This window comes from Oncorhynchus gorbuscha, unplaced genomic scaffold (assembly GCF_021184085.1).
Source record: "Oncorhynchus gorbuscha isolate QuinsamMale2020 ecotype Even-year unplaced genomic scaffold, OgorEven_v1.0 Un_scaffold_1205, whole genome shotgun sequence".
NCBI lineage: Eukaryota > Metazoa > Chordata > Actinopteri > Salmoniformes > Salmonidae > Oncorhynchus > Oncorhynchus gorbuscha.
This window is the reverse complement of record NW_025746051.1, coordinates 3,917-24,805: the sequence shown is the minus strand read 5'-3', so window position 1 is coordinate 24,805 and position 20,889 is coordinate 3,917. Positions and strand designations below refer to the sequence as shown.

Genomic DNA, 20,889 nt, shown 5'->3' with positions numbered 1-20,889 from the left:
TTTAATACAGTATGTCCCCTCTGCCATTCTATTCCAGGTGAGAAGCCCCATGTGTGCCAGGTGTGTGGCAAAGCCTTCAGCCAGAGCTCCAACCTCATCACCCACAGTCGTCAGCACAGTAGCAACCAGCCCTACCACTGCCTCTATGGCTTCCAGCGCAAACAGGAGCTGAGACAAAACCAGAAGAACTACCGTACATAGACCTTTAGGTCAAGACCCTGGCTAAGAGCTGATCTGAGTTCAGTTTTCACAATCGGGAGATTGGTCATAGCTGACCCCAGATCATTTTTTCATTATAAGGGCACAACTGGACAAGCGTAACAGAAGCTGGGAATGGATGAAAGAATGGATGGATGCTCCACAAAAAATTAGAACAAACATTTACCTTGACTGTAGTTGAATCCCAACTGTATATTTTGCCTACATATATATTTCTGTTTTTTCAGTGTAATCATAGGGTCATATCTGAAAATATGTTGAAAACACCTTTGAAACATTCCAATCCCATTTATATTCCAAAGTATCGCTTTCTTAAGTGTGTGCATTAAAACTCTTTGTTATCCACTTTCAGATTTGGATAACAACAAGATATTATTGTTATGAATGAATGATCATTGTTTTTTTTAGTGATCAAACTCCCTTGCTTTTTAATGATTTACCTCTCGGGGTGGTTTTAAAGGCATGAGATAAAAGTAGTTAAACCGTGTGCAACGCCCGCGTAGGTTCTCTGGAATTCTCTGGAAATGAATCATTACCTTCATTCTCTTCAATTCTCTGGTACGGAAACATTTACCTGGATTTAAATACCTGTGATGGGCTGAGATAGCTCCCTCTCTCTCTGTCAGCGCTTCCCTATAAAAGCACAGCCAAAAGTACTGCACTAAAATACCTGATCCCTTCGACCTTCAAGCCCTCCACTGCACCACAGAGGAAGAAAACCCAGACACAGGTAAATACATCATTTAAAATACATGCCTTAGGTTTTAGAATCACTATTGGCTTTATTGTGACCTCATCCCCAGGCTTAATTGCTACAGAGAGAGAGAGCCGGCTGGGGACAAGATTAGCCTCATGGTGACATACCTGAGCAGGGACGACAGAGGGACCTTACATGTTGTGTGTGGATCAGTCATTCAAAAATCATATTAACCACTGTTAATGCACACATAGCGAGTCAATGTCATTTATTATTCGATTTGAAGTAAATGTTTTGTCCTGAACTAATTTAAGCTTGCCATAACAAAGGGGTGTGAATACTTATTATAGGTACTGTCTGTAGTGTAGCGTCCTGATGGTGGTGCTGTTTAAAGTTGTCTACTATTTTAATTCAAATTCAATAAATTAATTGGAATGAGAATTCTCAAATCAACTCTGATTTGACACCCACCCTGGTCTCGATTCGAGACTTAAAAACAGTTTCAATCAGTATACAGACCAAGACATCACAAAAGACGTATGTACTGCCAGTTTATGCAATGAGGGGTGACTGACACTGAATAAAAATGTCAGTATCTTCAATGCATGTTGTACCGTGCTTTACATTTACATTTGGAGCATGTCAGTGTCTCTCTTCCTCGCACCCTCTTTCTCTGTCCCTCTCCATTGTAGCAACAATGGGTTAGGGAAAGAGTACTCCAGCTTCAGGCACAGATAGCCATGACGACAGCCATGACGACAGCCATGACGACAGCCATGACGACAGCCATGACGACAGCCAGACAGCCATGACGACAGCCAGACAGCCAGACAGCCATGACGACAGCCATGACATATCAGGCGTAAACGTATCAGACCAAAGCATATAAGGTGGTAAGGCCGATATTTCAACTGGCAAATCACCAATCAGGCCAGTATGTAACCTAGTCCAGCAGGAGGGACTCTATATAAATTCCTACATTTATATTTTATTATTGCGCAATGTCACTTAGCCTATGTGGCCCATCCCACATGGGATGATAAGACACATTTATATTAGACATTTCAAAGAATAAGAAATGACATGTTCATATCCATTGAGCTCCAAAAGTATTTGGACAGTATTTTGGTTCTATACTCCAACACTTTGGATTAGAAATTATACAAGGATTATGAGGTTAAAGTGCACACTGACAGTTTGAATTTGAGAGTATTTTCATTCATATCATGAGAACCGTTTGGAAATTACAGCACATTTTGTACATAGTCTCCACATTTTAGTGGACCAAAAGTATTTGGACAAATTTACTTTTGTATTACAGTAGTACAAATTTGACTATTTGGTCCCACATTCATAGCAAGCAATAACTACATCAAGCTTGTGACCAAAAACATTTGTTGGATGCATTTTCTGTTTGTTTTGGTTGTGTTCGATGTTTTTGTGCCCAACAGAAATCAATGATTAAAAAAAATATATATATTATTTCACTTTTATTTAACCAGGTAGGCCAGTTGAGAACAAGTTCTCATTTACAACTGCGACCTGGCCAAGATAAAGCAAAGCAGTGCGACAAAAACAACAACACGGAGTTATATGTGGGATAAACAAAAGTACAGTCAATAATACAATAGAAAAATCTATATATCGTGTGTGCAAATGGAGTAAGGAGGTAAGGCAATAAATAGGCCATAGTAGCAAAGTAATTACAATTTAGCAAATTAACACTGGAGGGATAGATGTGCAGATGATGATGTGCAAGTAGAAATACTGGTGTGCAAAAAAGTAAATAAAAACAATATGGGGATGCGGTAGGTAGTTGGATGGGCTATTTACAGATGGGCTGTGTACAGCTGCAGCAATCGATAAGCTGCTCAGATAGCTGATGCTTAAAGTTAGTGAGGGAGATATAAGTCTCCAACTTAAGCGATTTTTGCAATGCATTCAAGTAATTGACAGCAGAGAACTGGAAGGAAAGGCAGCCAAAGGAGGTGTTGGCTTTGGGGATGACCAGTGAGATATACCTGCTGGAGCACGTGCTATGGGTGAATGTTACTATGGTGACCAGTGAGCTGAGATAAGGCGGAGCTTTACCTGGCAAAGACTTATAGATGACCTGGAGCCAGTGGGTTTGGCGATGAATATGTAACGAAGGCCAGCTGACAAGCGCATACAGGCCACAGTGGTGGGTGATATATAGGGCTTTGGTGACAAAATGGATGGCACTGCATCCAATTTGTTGAGTAGAGTGTTGGAGGCTATTTTGTAAATTACATCGCCGAAGTCGAGGATCGGTAGGATAGTCAATTTTACGAGGGTCTGTTTGGCAGCTTGAGTGAAGGAGCCTTTGTTGCGAAATAGGAAGCTGACTCTAGATTTAATTTCGGATTGGAGATGCTTAACATGAGTCTGGAAGGACAGTTTACAGTCTAGCCAGACGCGTAGATATTTGTAGTTGTCTACAGTCAGAACCGTCCAGAGTAGTGATGCTAGTCGGGCGGGCGGGTGGGTGCAAGCAGCGATCGGTTGAAGAGCATGCATTTCATTTTACTAGCATTTAAGAGCAGTTGGAGGCCACAGAAGGACTATTGCATGGCATTGAAGCTTGTTTAGAGGTTTGTTAACAGTGTCCAAAGAAGGGCCAGAAGTATACAGAACAGTGTCGTCTGTGTAGAGGTGGATCAAGGAATCACCCGCAGCAAGAGCGACATCATTGATATATATATAGAGAAAAGAGTCGGCTCAAGAATTGAGCCCTGTGTCACCCCCATAGAGACTTCCAGAGGTCCGGACAACAGACCCTCCGATTTGACACACTGAACTCTATCTGAGAAGTAGTTGGTGAACCAGGCGAGGCAGTCATTTGAGAAGCCAAGGCTGTTGAGTCTGCCAATAAGAACATGGTGATTGACAGAGTCGAAAGCCTTGGCCAGGTCGATGAAGACTGCTGCACGGTACTGTCTTTTATCAATGGCGGTTATGATATCGTTTAGTACCTTGAGCGTGGCTGAGGTGCACCCGTGACCAGCTCGGAAACCGGATTGCACAGTGGAGAAGGTATGGTGGCTGATTTTGTAAGGGTCCAGGTTTTGGAACTCTTTCAGAATATCTGATATCTAGATTTGGGTGAAGGAGAAGCTGGTTGGGGTAGCCAGGAGGAAAGCATGGCCAGCCATAGAAAAATTCTTATTGAAATTCTCGATTATCGTGGATTTATCGGTGGTGACAGTGTTAGCCTCAGTGCAGTGGGCAGCTGGGAGGAGGTGCTCTTATTCTCCATGGACTTTAGTGTCCCAAAACTTTTTGGAGTTAGCTATGGGATGCAAATTTCTGTTTGAAAAAATTGCCTTTGCTTTCCTAACTGACTGTGTGTATTGGTTCCTGAATTCCCTGAAAAGTTGCATATCGCGGAGACTATTCGATGCTAGTGCAGTACGCCACATGATGTTTTTGTGCTGGTTGAGGGCAGTCAGGCCTGGGGTGAACCAAGGGCTATATCTGTTAGTTCTACATTTTTTAGAAAGGGGCATGCTTATTTAAGATGGTGAGGAAATTCCTTTTAAAGAACAACCAGGCATCCTCTACTGACGGGATGAGGTCAATATCCTTCCAGGATACCAAGGCCAAGTCGATTAGAGAGGCCTGCTCGCATAAGTGTTTTAGGGAACGTTTGACAGTGATGAGGGGTGGTCGTTTGACCGCGGACCCATAACGGATGCAGTCAAAGAGGCAGTGATCACTGTCATCCTGATTTTTAAAAAGCAGAGGTTTATTTGGAGGGCAAGTTGGTCAGGATAATATCTACGATGGTGCCCATTTTTTCAGATTTAGGGATGTACCTGGTGGGTTCCTTGATAATTTGTGTGAGATTGAGGGCATCTATCTTAGATTGTAGGACGACCGGGGCGTTAAAGCATATTCCAGTTTAGGTCACCTTACAGAATGAGCTCTGAAGCTAGATGGGCGCAATCAATTCACATATGGTGTCCAGTGCACAGCTGGGAGCTGAGGGGGGTCTATGACAGGCGGCAACAATGAGATGTAATGTGTAATGTAATGTGTCATTTGCAATATAATATTTTTCTAAACACTTCTGCATTATGTGGATGCTACCATGATTGCGGATCATTCTGAATGAATGGTGAATATTGATGAGTGAGAAGATTACAGAGAAGATTACATACCCCCCCAAAAATGCTAACCTCTGTCTGTTATTATAATGGTGAGAGGTTAGCATTTCTTGGGGGTATGATATTTGTGAATCCACTGTTTGACATCTTCCTAGCAAATTATGTTGAGGGTCTCCCCAAATCCTACATGATCACTGACGACAAAGGGGTGAAGTTCGCCAACACTGGAAAGATCTATGAGGATGTGGTGGATCACACCGGCAAAAAGTGTGGACTGCGTATCAGAATGGTGGTACCACAAAAGCACATTGTTTCTACTCAAGGTTCCTCTGTGTTCAGGGGTATCGAAAGTGCGGTATGGTCCAGGTGTGGGTATAATAGACACAGTTCCTGTTTCATGCAGTTGTCAAGAGTGGTGGCTATGAAAATAAGCATGACAAAAAAAACATATTATCCTAATCCTCAGGGTGGCGCCCCCTTGAGGAGATAACGGATGGGAGACTGGCAGCATATTCCGTCCAGTGGCGGGCATGCGCACTTTCACCATGGGTGATGAGAATGGTGGCAAGGGGGTACGGTCTGCAGTTCGCTGTGCTTTCTCCTCCTTTTTGTGGTGTCATTACGTCAATCGTCCACAGGGTCCTAGCACCTGTCTTAAAAGACACACCCTCTCCCCTTAGTCCTCAAATTATGTGGACACTTCTGATGACGTACCACGACGTCTGACGTGTTTACACTTGCAGGGCAAGGGGCGAGGGAGGAAAGAATTCATTTCAAATGGATCGCCCTTGCCTGGAAATTCGTCACTCGTTCGTCCCGCGACGATTGTGTTTTCAGCCATCAGTAGCTTGTGGGTGTTTTTATATGCGCGACAGTCAATTAAAATTGCATGTCTACTTATATTAACAATATAATTATTAATACACGCTTACTGCATGATAGCAAATTAATTAGCTAACTAACGTTAGCCTGCCTAGCTGGAACTTCTGAAGAAGGAAAATGTTTTATTTATACAGTTTCCAAAAGCTAACCAAACAAAAACATCACTTTTACTAGATGTGTTTGCGCCGTCATGTGCATTAGTAGCACAATTTCTAACTTATTTACATTTGTTTTAACTTACGCTTGTATGTTGACTTCATATTGACGTTGAGGTGTTAAGTCTTAGCGAAAGTACAATCATCGCAAATTGAATTATGGGGCATTTCAGCCCCCGAAGTGAACATAATTATACACTCGCAAACTCGATTCAAGTCAAGGGCTGAGGGGCTTACATTGCGAACTTCCCTTGCTTGGCTAATCATTTGGACCGATGACAAAGATGGCCGTGGGGATTCCCCCAAGGGCATAAGGTGAGGGTAAGTGGAGGAGGGTGTTTTGAGTTTGAAACGCAGCCTTCCTCTCCTCTTCAAAGGCAGGCAATTCGGTTGGTCCCCGTGCCAGAAGTACAGAGCGATTGGTACAGCCAGTACTGCTTAGTTCCCAAGAGCGATGTAACATTGAGCCTCATTGTGGACTTGCTTGTTTTAAACAAGCACCTCAAGGTTTGTAAGATCAAAATGCTCACTCTTCTCGGGCTATTGCAGTCGGTGCTTCCCAGCGATTGGTTCATGCCCATAGATGTGAAGGAATGCTTATTTTAATGAATCTATATTTCCTCCCCACAGAAAGTTTAGAATGTTTCATTCGAGGGTGTGGCCTACAGGTTTCTTCGCCTGCCTTTAGGGCTCTCCCTATCGCCCCTCACCTTTTCTATGGTGGTGGAGGCGGCTTTGGTACCGGTGTGGTGCAAGGGGATCAGAGTATTGGCCTATCTGGAAGATTGGTTGGTCGTACTGGAGTCGTGGGAACAGGTGGAGCTCCACACTGCCATGCTGGTTTCCCATATTCATTCTCTGGGGCTCATAGTGAATCACAAGAAAAGTTGTTTGACTCTGCTTATTCAGTTTCTGGGTCTCGTTCTGGATTCGGTTCGAAATCCATTGTTTTTGTCCCAAAAGAGGGTTGCATTCCGTCTCTGTCTGGCACGGTATCAGCTGGGGAACCCTGTGCCTTTTCGCTTAAGCCTGCGGTTATTGGGTCTGATGATCTCTGATAGTGGTTCCTCTGGGACTTATGTTGATGCGTCTGTTTCAGCGCTGGGTGATTGCTACGCGTCTGGATGCATCTCGCCATTGCCATCGGTTGCTCAAAGTATCCTTGTCGTGCCTAAGGGCGTTGACTCTTTGGAGGGACCCATGACTAGTGTAGCAGAGCGTTCTCATGGGCCGGGTAGTGTTCATGGGCCGGGTGATCACGACAGACACATCCTTAACGGGATGGGGAGCACTGTGTGTTGGCTACTCGGAACAGAGGGATTTGGTCAATAGCTCAAAGGGCGCTGCATATCAATTACCCAGAGCTACTGACTGTTTGCTAGTGCTGAGGCGTTTCCTTCTGATGTTTGAGGGCCAGCATATGTTGGTTCGGTCTGACAAAAGGACAGCGGTGGCGTACATCAACAGGCAGGGGGGGGGGGGGCGTGGTCTGTCTCTCCTAAACCTGGCCCGTTATCTGCTTGTATGGAGCATTGCGCATTTCCAGTCGCTCAGGGTGACGTATCTTCCTGGATCTCTCAATGTGGACGCGGATCTACTTTCCAGGAGGGACCTCTCTACATAGTAGAGACTGTACCCTTCGGTTTTTGCCCAGATATGGGTCCGGTTCAGCAGGACCGTCGTAGAACTTGCACATTGTTGTATTCTTCACAAGGAGGTATCAGGGCACTCCGGTGGGAACTGATGCTTTGGCGTATCAGTGGTGGCTCCCAGTTGGCCCAGACAACCATGGTTCCCAGAGATCATCTGCCTGTTGGGAGGATACCCGTGGAAGGTTCCATGTCGCCTGAGCTATTGTCCCAGGTGCAAGGAAGAGTTTGGCATCCACAGCCACAGATATGGGATCTGTGGGTTTGGCCTCTGAAAGGTTGAATTTCCCCAGCCAGGGATTTATCCTTGAACGTAATTGACTATACAGGTGGCACATGCACCCTCTACGAGAAGGTTTAAACATGTAAGTGGCAGGCGTTTGAAGGTTTTTGTGGGTTTGAGCCTCTGGCTGCTGTGGTTCATCCACTCTGATTGATGCTATGCAGCACACGTGCACTTTATCAAGTCACAACAGGTGTTCTGTTGTTTTGGACTTGCACTTCCTTGTACGAGTTCTGACATTTCAGGCTCGCATGGTAAGTATTCTTGGAACCATGGGATCTATGGACTTGGGCTGCAGTGGCAGCATGTCAGTGCGCATAGCCAAGTTGCAGCCGGGTTCTGGTTCCCTGACTCTGACAGTTCAGGTTTCTCGGGTATGTATTAGGGGGAAAGGTGGCTTTTGAAACCCCTTTTTTGGAGGTTGGGGCCTCCTAGTTTGGTACCCTCTGAGCCGGCTTGGGGTGTGATTGTATGTCCCCATATTATGTTATACCGAGTGACAGACTGAAAGGGAACGTACAGTTATATTCATAACTACTGTTCCATGAAGGAGGGAACGAGGTATAAATTATTTTGGCCCTCTCCGTCGCTGAAGAGTGGTACTAAATTGAGGAAATGAATACGAGCCCCGGTATTTTAGCCAGGAAGGCGGGCTTATGAGGGCGGGTTTGGCATCCATTGGCCAGGTTGGGCGTGCTTTCTTCAGGTGAATCTGATTGGTCAAAATTATATACCATAATATACCATAAATGAGGTATGGTATACCTAATTTACAGGAGGTTGGTGGCACCTTAATTAGGGAGAACGGGCTCGTGGTAATGATGGGAGCGGAATCAGTAGAATGGTATCAAATACATGAAACACATGGTTTCCAGATATTTCATGCCATTCCATTTGCACCCTTCCCGCCATTATTACGAGCCATTCCCCCTCTGCAGCCTCCACGGACCTCATTCCCTCCTTCAGGGAACAATAGTTCTATTCATAACTGTGCATGTTAAAGCAGGGTTCGGGTGAATTCCATTTTAATTCGGTCATCGAAATGGTTTTGACCACAACCTTGGTTCAAAGTAGATACAGTTAATGAAATATGTGATATTGTGTATTATCACCAGGACTGTTTATTAAGTTTTGATGCCAGTTATAAACTATATACAGGAAAACACACCACAAGCAGACCCTATACATGACTAGATGGCCTATACCAAGGTTATTGAACTCTTACCCTACAAGGTCTGAGGCATGCTGGTTTTCTGTTCAACCAAATAATTAATCCCTCACACCTGGTGTCTCAGGTCTAAATCAGTCACTGATTGGAGGGGAACAAAGAAGAAATAGTGTGGAACTGGTTTTGAAGTCCAGAGTTGAGTTTGAGGGGTCTACGCTTTATGACCTATATTAGTTTGTTTTTGTGTATTTGTAAAAAAAGGATTCATTTAACTTCATATGAAACTGTGATTAGAAATGAATGTGACAACCCAATAAATAAAATGTTCCACAAAATATATGGCCTATATGCTTTGTGCTCATGTGTTTCAGGAGCGTACGTTTGGCTGTAAGGTGTATGGGAAAGTGTTCAAGCGCTTCTCCACCCTGTCCACTCACCTGCTAATCCACTCTGACATGCGGCCCTACCCCTGTCAATACTGTGGCAAAAGATTGCCAGAAATCTGATATGGAAAAAATACACACCTTCATTCAAACAGGTGAGTCAATATGTATTCTATGGACATAGGGATATTGACTTTATCATGATCACGTTAGAAAATGATTAACTATTTAAAATAAAAGAACAAAAAAACTATGGGAGTGGTAGGGGCATGTGATGCCTGTTAAAAATGAAGTGGCTACGTGCCGGAATATGTGGGAATATATAGATTTTTTTTTTTTAAACAGCCACTCCCATTGATTTGGATGAAGTTAGCTGAAGTTTGTAGTGGCTGTTTAAAGAAACTTAAACATGTGTTAGTTTTTCCTGGCTCATAGACTACTTTCAGGGTGAGGAACAACATCTAACATTACATTATAAAATAATAAACTTCCCCTTTAATACAGTATGTCCCCTCTGCCCTCCTATCCCAGGTGAGAAGCCCCATGTGTGCCTGGTGTGTGGCAAAGAGCTCCAACCACATCACCCACAGCCGTCAGCACAGTGGCAACCAGCCCTACCACTGCCGCCTCTACGGCTTCCAGCGCAAACTGGACCTGAGATAGCGCATATACCTTCAGGCTAAGACCCTGATACCAGCTGATCTGAGATCAGTTTTAATAAGCAAGAGAACAACTCCACACAGATAGCAACTCAGAGACTCTTACATGGTCAAAGCTGACCCCAGCAAATGTTTTAATTCTTAGTCTGATCATCGTTTTATTATTTTAGGTGATCAAACTCCCTTGATTGTCTGTGATTTACTTGTCAGGGGTAGTTCAAGGAATGGTACTTTGAGATAAAATACGTTTTAGGGTTTGACATCTAAATATACAGCTCTTGTGACGCCCACGTCAGTTCTCAAACTGAATCCTTCTCTTCAGTTCTCCGGCACATAAACTTTTACCTAGATTGGGCTGAGAACCCCCCACCGACCCTCCCTCCCTCCCTCTAAGATCTACCCTATAAAAGCAGAGCCATCTCTCCACTCTGCACTAGAACACCTGATTACTACAACCTTCAGACCCTCCACTGCACCAAGGAAGAACACCCAGACACAGGTAAATACATTATTTAAAATACATGCCTTTAGGTTTAGGTTTTAAAATCACTATTGGCCTCATGGTAATCTCGTCCCCAGGCTTAATTACTACAGAGAGAGCCGGCTGTTTACGAGAAAAGCTCCATAGGCTGCGTTTACACAGGCAGCTCAATTCTGGTATTTGTTTCCACTAATTGGTATTTTGACCAACCACATCAGATCTTTTTCAGAACTGATCTGATTGGTCAAGAGAACAATTAGTGAAAAAAAGATCACAATTGGGCTGCTTGTCTAAACACAGGCATGGTGGCATGACCTGAGCAGGGCCAACTGAGGGAACTTATAGATATGGTGTATGTCTAATGAACATCGAATCAAATGGCTACCCAGACTATTTGCATTGCTCACCCCCCCCCCCACCCCCACCATTGACTCTGTACCGGTACCCCCTGTATATCGTCTCGCTATTGTTATTTTACTGCTGCTCTTTAATTGCTTGTTCCTTTTATTTCTTGTTCATATTTTTTAAACCGCATTTTTGGTTAAGGTCTTGTAAGTAGGCATTTCACTGTGAGGTCCACACCTGTTGTATTTGGCACATGTGACTAATAAAATTTGATTTAACATGTATAGGGTACAGTGCAGAGATGGATCAGTCCCCCAAAAAATCATGTTAAGCACAATTATTGCACAGAGCGAGTCAATGCAACCTATTATTGGATTTTAAATACATTTTAATACATCAGAAGAACACATTTTTGTATTAATTCTTTTAAATCACTGACATTATGGAGTATTTTGTGTAGATCAGTGACAAAATCCCAAATTAAATCCATTTTAGTTGTCGTTTAACACACAAAGTTAAAGGGGTGTGAATACTTGTTATAGGTACTGTCTGTCGTGTAGCATCCTGATGGTGGTGCTGTGTATAGTAGTTTACCATTTATTCAAATTCAAGAATTTAAATCAATCAGCCATTTACATTTGGAGATTTACTTTCTCGCCTCTCTTCCCCCTCTCTCTGGCAGCAATGGGAGCTAGTGGTTCAATCAACGTCAACAGCGATGCGCAAGGTATGTAACCCAGTCCAACTGGAGCAGGGACTCTGTATATGAATACATGTGTTGCCACTTAGCCTGTGGCCCATCCCACATGGGATTCCATGTCCCCCTCAATATTCAGAACAAGTTGATTATTCCCCACCAATAAATTATTGTTGGGGTTGCCCCCCCCCCCCAACAAACACTTTTTGACCAGTGTTTTCAGATTTCTATGAAATATTACCTATAATGAATTACAATAGGTGAGAAATAGTTTACCTTCCAAAAATATTTAATTAAACATGTTGGAATGGTGTGGGCGTATACTGGTCATTAAATATTTGTGCGAGTATTCCCTAACCAGAAACCGTGGATTGATGGCAGCATTCGCGTGAAACTGAAAGCGCGAACCACTGCTTTTAATCAGGGCAAGGTGTCTGGCAACATGACTGAATACAAACAGTGCAGCTATTCCCTCCGCAAGGCTATTAAACAAGCTAAGCGTCAGTACAGAGACAAAGTGGAATCTCAATTCAATGGCTCAGACACAAGAGGCATGTGGCAGGGTCTACAGTCAATCACAGACTACAAGATGAAATCCAGCCCAGTCACGGACCAGGATGTCTTGCTCCCAGGCAGACTAAATAACTTTTTTGCCCGCTTTGAGGACAATACAGTGCCACTGACACGGCCTGCAACGGAAACATGCGGTCTCTCCTTCACTGCAGCCGAGGTGAGTAAGACATTTAAACGTGTTAACCCTCGCAAGGCTGCAGGCCCAGACGGCATCCCCAGCCGCGCCCTCAGAGCATGCGCAGACCAGCTGGCCGGTGTGTTTACGGACATATTCAATCAATCCCTATACCAGTCTGCTGTTCCCACGTGCTTCAAGAGGGCCACCATTGTTCCTGTTCCCAAGAAAGCTAAGGTAACTGAGCTAAACGACTACCGCCCTGTAGCACTCAATTCCGTCATCATGAAGTGCTTTGAGAGACTAGTCAAGGACCATATCACCTCCACCCTACCTGACACCCTAGACCCACTCCAATTTGCTTACCGCCCAAATAGATCCACAGACGATGCAATCTCAACCACACTGCACACTGCCCTAACACACCTGGACAAGAGGAATACCTATGTGAGAATGCTGTTCATCGACTACAGCTCGGCATTCAACACCATAGTACCCTCCAAGCTCGTCATCAAGCTCGAGACCCTGGGTCTCGACCCCGCCCTGTGCAACTGGGTACTGGACTTCCTGACGGGCCGCCCCCAGGTGGTGAGGGTAGGCAACAACATCTCCTCCCCGCTGATCCTCAACACGGGGGCCCCACAAGGGTGCGTTCTGAGCCCTCTCCTGTACTCCCTGTTCACCCACGACTGCGTGGCCACGCACGCCTCCAACTCAATCATCAAGTTTGCGGACGACACAACAGTGGTAGGCTTGATTACCAACAACGACGAGACGGCCTACAGGGAGGAGGTGAGGGCCCTCGGAGTGTGGTGTCAGGAAAATAACCTCACACTCAACGTCAACAAAACTAAGGAGATGATTGTGGACTTCAGGAAACAGCAGAGGGAACACCCCCCTATTCACATCGATGGAACAGTAGTGGAGAGGGTAGCTAGTTTTAAGTTCCTCGGCATACACATCACAGACAAACTGAATTGGTCCACTCACACTGACAGCGTCGTGAAGAAGGCGCAGCAGCGCCTATTCAACCTCAGGAGGCTGAAGAAATTTGGCTTGTCACCAAATGCACTCACAAACTTCTACAGATGCACAATCGAGAGCATCCTGGTGGGCTGTATCACCGCCTGGTACGGCAACTGCTCCGCCCTCAACCGTAAGGCTCTCCAGAGGGTAGTGAGGACTGCACAACGCATCACCGGGGGCAAACTACCTGCCCTCCAGGACACCTACACCACCCGTTGTTACAGGAAGGCCATAAAGATCATCAAGGACATCAACCACCCGAACCACTGCCTGTTCACCCCGCTATCATCCAGAAGGCGAGGTCAGTACAGGTGCATCAAAGCTGGGACCGAGAGACTGAAAAACAGCTTCTATCTCAAGGCCATCAGACTGTTAAATAGCCACCACTAACATTGAGTGGCTGCTGCCAACACACTGTCATTGACACTGACCCAACTCCAGCCATTTTAATAATGGGAATTGATGGGAAATGATGTAAATATATCACTAGCCACTTTAAACTATGCTACCTTATATAATGTTACTTAACCTACATTATTCATCTCATATGCATATGTATATACTGTACTCTACATCATCGACTGCATCATTTACATTTACATTTATGTCATTTAGCAGACGCTCTTATCCAGAGCGACTTACAAATTGGTGCATTCACCTTATGACATCCAGTGGAACAGCCACTTTACAATAGTGCATCTAAATATTTTAAGGGGGGGGGGGTGAGAAGGATTACTTTATCCTATCCTAGGTATTCCTTAAAGAGGTGGGGTTTCAGGTGTCTCCGGAAGGTGGTGATTGACTCCGCTGTCCTGGCGTCGTGAGGGAGTTTGTTCCACCATTGGGGAGCCAGAGCAGCGAACAGTTTTGACTGGGCTGAGCGGGAACTGTACTTCCTCAGTGGTAGGGAGGCGAGCAGGCCAGAGGTGGATGAACGCAGTGCCCTTATTTGGGTGTAGGGCCTGATCAGAGCCTGGAGGTACTGAGGTGCCGTTCCCCTCACAGCTCCGTAGGCAAGCACCATGGTCTTGTAGCGGATGCGAGCTTCAACTGGAAGCCAGTGGAGAGAGCGGAGGAGCGGGGTGACGTGAGAGAACTTGGGAAGGTTGAACACTAGACGGGCTGCGGCGTTCTGGATGAGTTGTAGGGGTTTAATGGCACAGGCAGGGAGCCCAGCCAACAGCGAGTTGCAGTAATCCAGACGGGAGATGACAAGTGCCTGGATTAGGACCTGCGCCGCTTCCTGTGTGAGGCAGGGTCGTACTCTGCGGATGTTGTAGAGCATGAACCTACAGGAACGGGCCACCGCCTTGATGTTAGTTGAGAACGACAGGGTGTTGTCCAGGATCACGCCAAGGTTCTTAGCGCTCTGGGAGGAGGACACAATGGAGTTGTCAACCGTGATGGCGAGATCATGGAACGGGCAGTCCTTCCCGGGAGGAAGAGCAGCTCCGTCTTGCCGAAGTTCAGCTTGAGGTGGTGATCCGTCATCCACACTGATATGTCTGCCAGACATGCAGAGATGCGATTCGCCACCTGGTCATCAGAAGGGGGAAAGGAGAAGATTAATTGTGTGTCGTCTGCATAGCAATGATAGGAGAGACCATGTGAGGTTATGACAGAGCCAAGTGACTTGGTGTATAGCGAGAATAGGAGAGGGCCTAGAACAGAGCCCTGGGGGACACCAGTGGTGAGAGGGCGTGGTGAGGAGACAGATTCTCGCCACGCCACCTGGTAGGAACGACCTGTCAGGTAGGACGCAATCCAAGCGTGGGCCGCGCCGGAGATGCCCAACTCGGAGAGGGTGGAGAGGAGGATCTGATGGTTCACAGTATCGAAGGCAGCCGATAGGTCTAGAAGGATGAGAGCAGAGGAGAGAGAGTTAGCTTTAGCGGTGCGAAGCGCCTCCGTGATACAGAGAAGAGCAGTCTCAGTTGAATGACTAGTCTTGAAACCTGACTGATTTGGATCAAGAAGGTCATTCTGAGAGAGATAGCGGGAGAGCTGACCAAGGACGGCACGTTCAAGAGTTTTGGAGAGAAAAGAAAGAAGGGATACTGGTCTGTAGTTGTTGACATCGGAGGGATCGAGTGTAGGTTTTTTCAGAAGGGGTGCAACTCTCGCTCTCTTGAAGACGGAAGGGACGTAGCCAGCGGTCAGGGATAAGTTGATGAGCGAGGTGAGGTAAGGGAGAAGGTCTCCGGAAATGGTCTGGAGAAGAGAGGAGGGGATAGGGTCGAGCGGGCAGGTTGTTGGGCGGCCGGCCGTCACAAGACGCGAGATTTCATCTGGAGAGAGAGGGGAGAAAGAGGTCAGAGCACAGGGTAGGGCAGTGTGAGCAGAACCAGCGGTGTCGTTTGACTTAGCAAACGAGGATCGGATGTCGTCGACCTTCTTTTCAAAATGGTTGACGAAGTCATCTGCAGAGAGGAGGAGGGGGGGGGAGGATTCAGGAGGGAGGAGAAGGTGGCAAAGAGCTTCCTAGGGTTAGAGGCAGATGCTTGGAATTTAGAGTGGTAGAAAGTGGCTTTAGCAGCAGAGACAGAGGAGGAAAATGTAGAGAGGAGGGAGTGAAAGGATGCCAGGTCCGCAGGGAGGCGAGTTTTCCTCCATTTCCGCTCGGCTGCCCGGAGCCCTGTTCTGTGAGCTCGCAATGAGTCGTCAAGCCACGGAGCGGGAGGGGAGGACCGAGCCGGCCTGGAAGATAGGGGACATAGAGAGTCAAAGGATGCAGAAAGGGAGGAGAGGAGGGTTGAGGAGGCAGAATCAGGAGATAGGTTGGAGAAGGTTTGAGCGGAGGGAAGAGATGATAGGATGGAAGAGGAGAGAGTAGCGGGGGAGAGAGAGCGAAGGTTGGGACGGCACGATACCATCCGAATAGGGGCAGTGTGGGAAGTGTTGGATGAGAGCGAGAGGGAAAAGGATACAAGGTAGTGGTCGGAGACTTGGAGGGGAGTTGCAATGAGGTTAGTGGAAAAACAGCATCTAGTAAAGATGAGGTCGAGCGTATTGCCTGCCTTGTAAGTAGGGGGGGAAGGTGAGAGGGTGAGGTCAAAAGAGGAGAGGAGTGGAAAGAAGGAGGCAGAGAGGAATGAGTCAAAGGTAGACGTGGGGAGGTTAAAGTCGCCCAGAACTGTGAGAGGTGAGCCGTCCTCAGGAAAGGAACTTATCAAGGCATCAAGCTCATTGATGAACTCTCCGAGGGGACCTGGGGGGCGATAAATGATAAGGATGTTAAGCTTGAAAGGGCTGGTAACTGTGACAGCATGAAATTCAAAGGAGGCGATAGACAGATGGGTAAGGGGAGAAAGAGAGAATGACCACTTGGGAGAGATAAGGATCCCGATGCCACCACCCCGCTGACCAGAAGCTCTCGGGGTGTGCGAGAACACGTGGGCGGACGAAGAGAGAGCAGTAGGAGTAGCAGTGTTATCTGTGGTGATCCATGTTTCTGTCAGTGCCAAGAAGTCGAGGGACTGGAGGGAGGCATAGGCTGAGATGAACTCTGCCTTGTTGGCTGCAGATCGGCAGTTCCAGAGGCTACCGGAGACCTGGAACTCCACGTGGGTCGTGCGCGCTGGGACCACCAGATTAGGGTGGCAGCGGCCACGCGGTGTGGAGCGTTTGTATGGTCTGTGCAGAGAGGAGAGAACAGGGATAGACAGACACATAGTTGACAGGCTACAGAAGAGGCTACGCTAATGCAAGGAGATTGGAATGACAAGTGGACTACACGTCTCAAATGTTCAGAAAGTTAAGCTTACGTAGCAAGAATCTTATTGACTAAAATGATTAAAATGATACAGTACTGCTGAAGTAGACTAGCTGGCAGTGGCTGCGTTGTTGACTTTGTAGGCTAGCTGGCAGTGGCTGCGTTGTTGACACTACACTAATCAAGTCGTTCCGTTGAGTGTAATAGTTTCTACAGTGCTGCTATTCGGGGCTAGCTGGCTAGCTAGCAGTGTTGATTACGTTACGTTGCGTTAAAAGAACGACAATAGCTGGCTAGCTAACCTAGAAAATCGCTCTAGACTACACAATTATCTTTGATACACAGACGGCTATGTAGCTAGCTATGTAGCTAGCTACGATCAAACAAATCAAACCGTTGTGCTGTAATGAAATGAAATGAAAAATGTGATACTACCTGTGGAGCGAAGCGGAATGCGACCGGGTTGTTGAGTGCGGAAGTTCTATTCAGTAGACGTTGGCTAGCTGTTGGCTAGCTAGCAGTGTCTCCTACGTTAAGGACGACAAATAGCTGGCTAGCTAACCTCGGTAAATTAAGATAATCACTCTAAGACTACACGCTCTAAACTACACAATTATCTTGGATACGAAGACAGCAAAGACAACTATGTAGCTAGCTAACACTACACTAATCAAGTCGTTCAGTTGAGTGTAATAGTTTCTACAGTGCTGCTATTCGGTAGACGGTGGACGTATGCTAGCTGGCTAGCTGCTGGGCAGATAGCAGTGTAGACTACGTTAGGACGACGAAATACGAAGTTGCAATAGAAGTGCTGACTGTTTCACTTTGTTGTCCTCTTTCTTTTCCTTTTTCTTCTGTCCTTCTTTTGTCCTTATTTTGTCTTCCTTTCTTCTGTTAACTAGATATTTTTTGTTGTTGTTGCATCCTTATGTAACACATGTATCACTAGCCACTTTAACTATGCCACTTTGTTTACTTTGTCTACACACTCATCTCATATGTATATACTGTACTCGATACCATCTACTGTATGCTGCTCTGTACCATCACTCATTCATATATCCTTATGTACATGTTCCTTATCCCCTTACACTGTGTATAAGACAGTAGTTTTGGAATTGTTAGTTAGATTACTTGTTGGTTATCACTGCATTGTCGGAACTAGAAGCACAAGCATTTCGCTACACTCGCATTTAACATCTGCTAACCATGTGTATGTGACAAATACAATTTGATTTGAGTAGACTGCTGATTGGCCAGGGGGACGACATCCTTGGACGAAATAGCAAGCATTTGTGAAACAGGTCTGTTTGAGATACAAGTGTGAGGTTTAAGTGTTTTTTTTCTCTAATTTATGCTTTCGCCACGAATATGAACTTAAGTGAGATTTTCACTGGACAGTTACTTTACAACTGCATCATTTTCTCTCAGCCTCATGGCAACATTTGTAGAGTAGCAGGAAATTAGCTTGAAATCTGCTACATTTCTCATCATGGCAAACTGTGAAGAATAGCAGGACAAGAGCTATAAAACCTCATCTCTACCCCATGGAAAAGTGTAGAAATGCAGGAAATTAGTTTTAAAACTGCCTAATTCTCTCAGACTCATGACAATGTGTAGAAAAGCGTAAAACTGCACATTTCTCTTCCCCATGGCAAAATGTGTTGAAATGCAGGAAGTTAAAAAATGTCCCTTCCACTTATACTGCATTTTCATAGTACCCCTCAAGAGAGGCATAATAAGTCATGTCAAACTGTAGAATTGCAGAAAACTTGTTTTAAAATGGCTTGTAAGACTATGCTAGTGAGTTTATAGTGTACTTTTGACTAAAGGCAGTAGCGGGTGGATTGTTTGTTAACTGCCAATTGGGCTCCGGTTAGTGACCAGTATCCATTCCGCCGATTCTGTTGCAAAACGTTTATTAAAACAGAAGCAAACAGAACGAAACAGGGAGGAGCCTACCTGAATTTGTCCAATAGAAACTCTCATTTTGCCCCATTTTGGTTCTTAAACGGTTTTCCATAATTAATACACCACAGGACAAGGACTCCAGAGAACATTTAACCATTTATTGTAGCACAAAAAGTGTCCCAGCACAGAGGGCAAACACATGAATAAAGACTACTTGAAAGAGTATGATTGAGTATGGTTTCTGTGAAAAGACAAAGAAAAGAGGCATAAGAGTTTACATCAACAGAACAACAATGCTAATGAAGGAGTCCAAACATACAACACATCAAAAGTTGGTAAGTTGAACTAGGGGTTAAACAATGAATGTAGCGCAGATAACACTCACGTTCACCCTGAACGCATACTAGTGAAGTCAGGCGAAGGCTGGCAAACCAAGAAATGTTTAGTGTGCTTGGCAGACATAGTTATAGGGTCAGGTTGACAGGTGACCTGATTTTCATTTCATGGTCACCTGAGAAGTCACCTGACTTGGAGGCCTTCTTGGTATGGAATATTGTCATTATCTGTCTGAACAATTCTAAACATTTACATTTTAGTATTTTCCAAAAGGTGAACAAGTGTGTGACTCTGTTGCTCTCAGCAGTGTTCCTAGCAACACCTAATATTGACAACCACATTTCTTTCAGCACTGTCCAGTATTGACCATCTCTCTCTCTCGCTCTTTGACCATCTCTCTCTATCTATCCCTCTCTTTCTGTTTCATTCTCTTGTTCTCTTAGGTTGTAATATAGCCAACGCAACAGGTGGCAAAGTGCGTCTCTACTACAAGTCAGAGAAGATGGCTCTCAGTGACCTCATCGAGGGGAGTCATCTCAAGAAGGGCGACTCCATCCTCATTCTGGAAGGCACCTTTAAGAAGAGCATTCTCCCACATAACATCTATGTCACTGGCTTCCAAGTAGAATGTGACAATTCACATAGTTGCCCTAAGGAATCCCCACTGAATGGGCTGAACAACCTCCTGGCAGAGTATGCACAGGGTCAGCCCAAGTCCTACATCCTCACTGTCAATAAAGAGGTCAAGTTCGCCAAGACCGGAGAGATCTGGGTGGATGAGGACGGGGTGGATCACAACCCCAAAAAGTAACGGCACAGGGGAACCTCCTCTATCTTAACACCTTTTATTAATCACAGATTAAACTACATTACGTGTACAGATTTAAATTCAAGAGATTCAATCACAGATCCATGAAATGGGGTGTTCTTACCGCTAATGCTTTTTTGTATGGTAGAAATCAGCAACTCTACTTTTTGACAAATAAATGTGTTACCAAACTGAGAAGTAAGTATGTGTTTTGTAAGATGTTATTATGACAGGAAACTGTGTGTGTGTGTGTGAATACATTACATGATTGGGGTTGACACCAGATATCCTTACATACTTATTTTAAAAGTGGTCAAGAACACAAGAACACAAGATTGTAGTCATGTTATTTCAAGCACACACAGTGATGGCGCAAGACACTTGCAAGGAGCACAAATAATTAGCGGAGGAAAAAATGTGCACATTTCCTCTACATTGGATTTGAAAGTCATGTGAACTAGAATGTTGGATATATGTAGTGTTTCCCAACTAACGGTTTGATGAGTTGAATCAAGCATGTTAGTGCTAGGGCAAAAACCCTTTGGGTCCCTAAGACCAGGATTGAGAAACAGCAGATGAATGTATCAAAATGAATGAACACCACTCCAAACAACAACTTTCACACCACATGGCTCTGTCAACCCACCCTACAATTCTGGAAAG

The 20,889-nt window shown here is 45.2% G+C and overlaps 1 protein-coding gene across 4 annotated transcripts in view; it reads left to right on the top strand.

The window, feature by feature from the left end:
• Positions 1-20,424, top strand: part of LOC124021763 (zinc finger protein Gfi-1b-like) — a 30,774-nt gene extending 10,350 nt beyond the window's left edge. For 2 of the 4 annotated variants that reach the window (XM_046336890.1, XM_046336887.1), the window contains exons 7-11: positions 38-949; positions 9,552-9,718; positions 10,095-10,721; positions 11,731-11,775; positions 19,862-20,424. In XM_046336890.1, the coding sequence (XP_046192846.1) occupies positions 38-201 (164 nt within the window). In that variant the 3' untranslated portion in view covers positions 202-949; positions 9,552-9,718; positions 10,095-10,721; positions 11,731-11,775; positions 19,862-20,424. Of the gene's footprint in view, positions 1-37; positions 1,810-9,551; positions 9,719-10,094; positions 10,722-11,730; positions 11,776-19,861 lie in introns of all 4 variants that reach the window. The other 2 variants (XM_046336889.1, XM_046336888.1) reach the window with 2 other exon arrangements.
• The last annotated feature ends 465 nt before the right edge of the window (positions 20,425-20,889 follow it).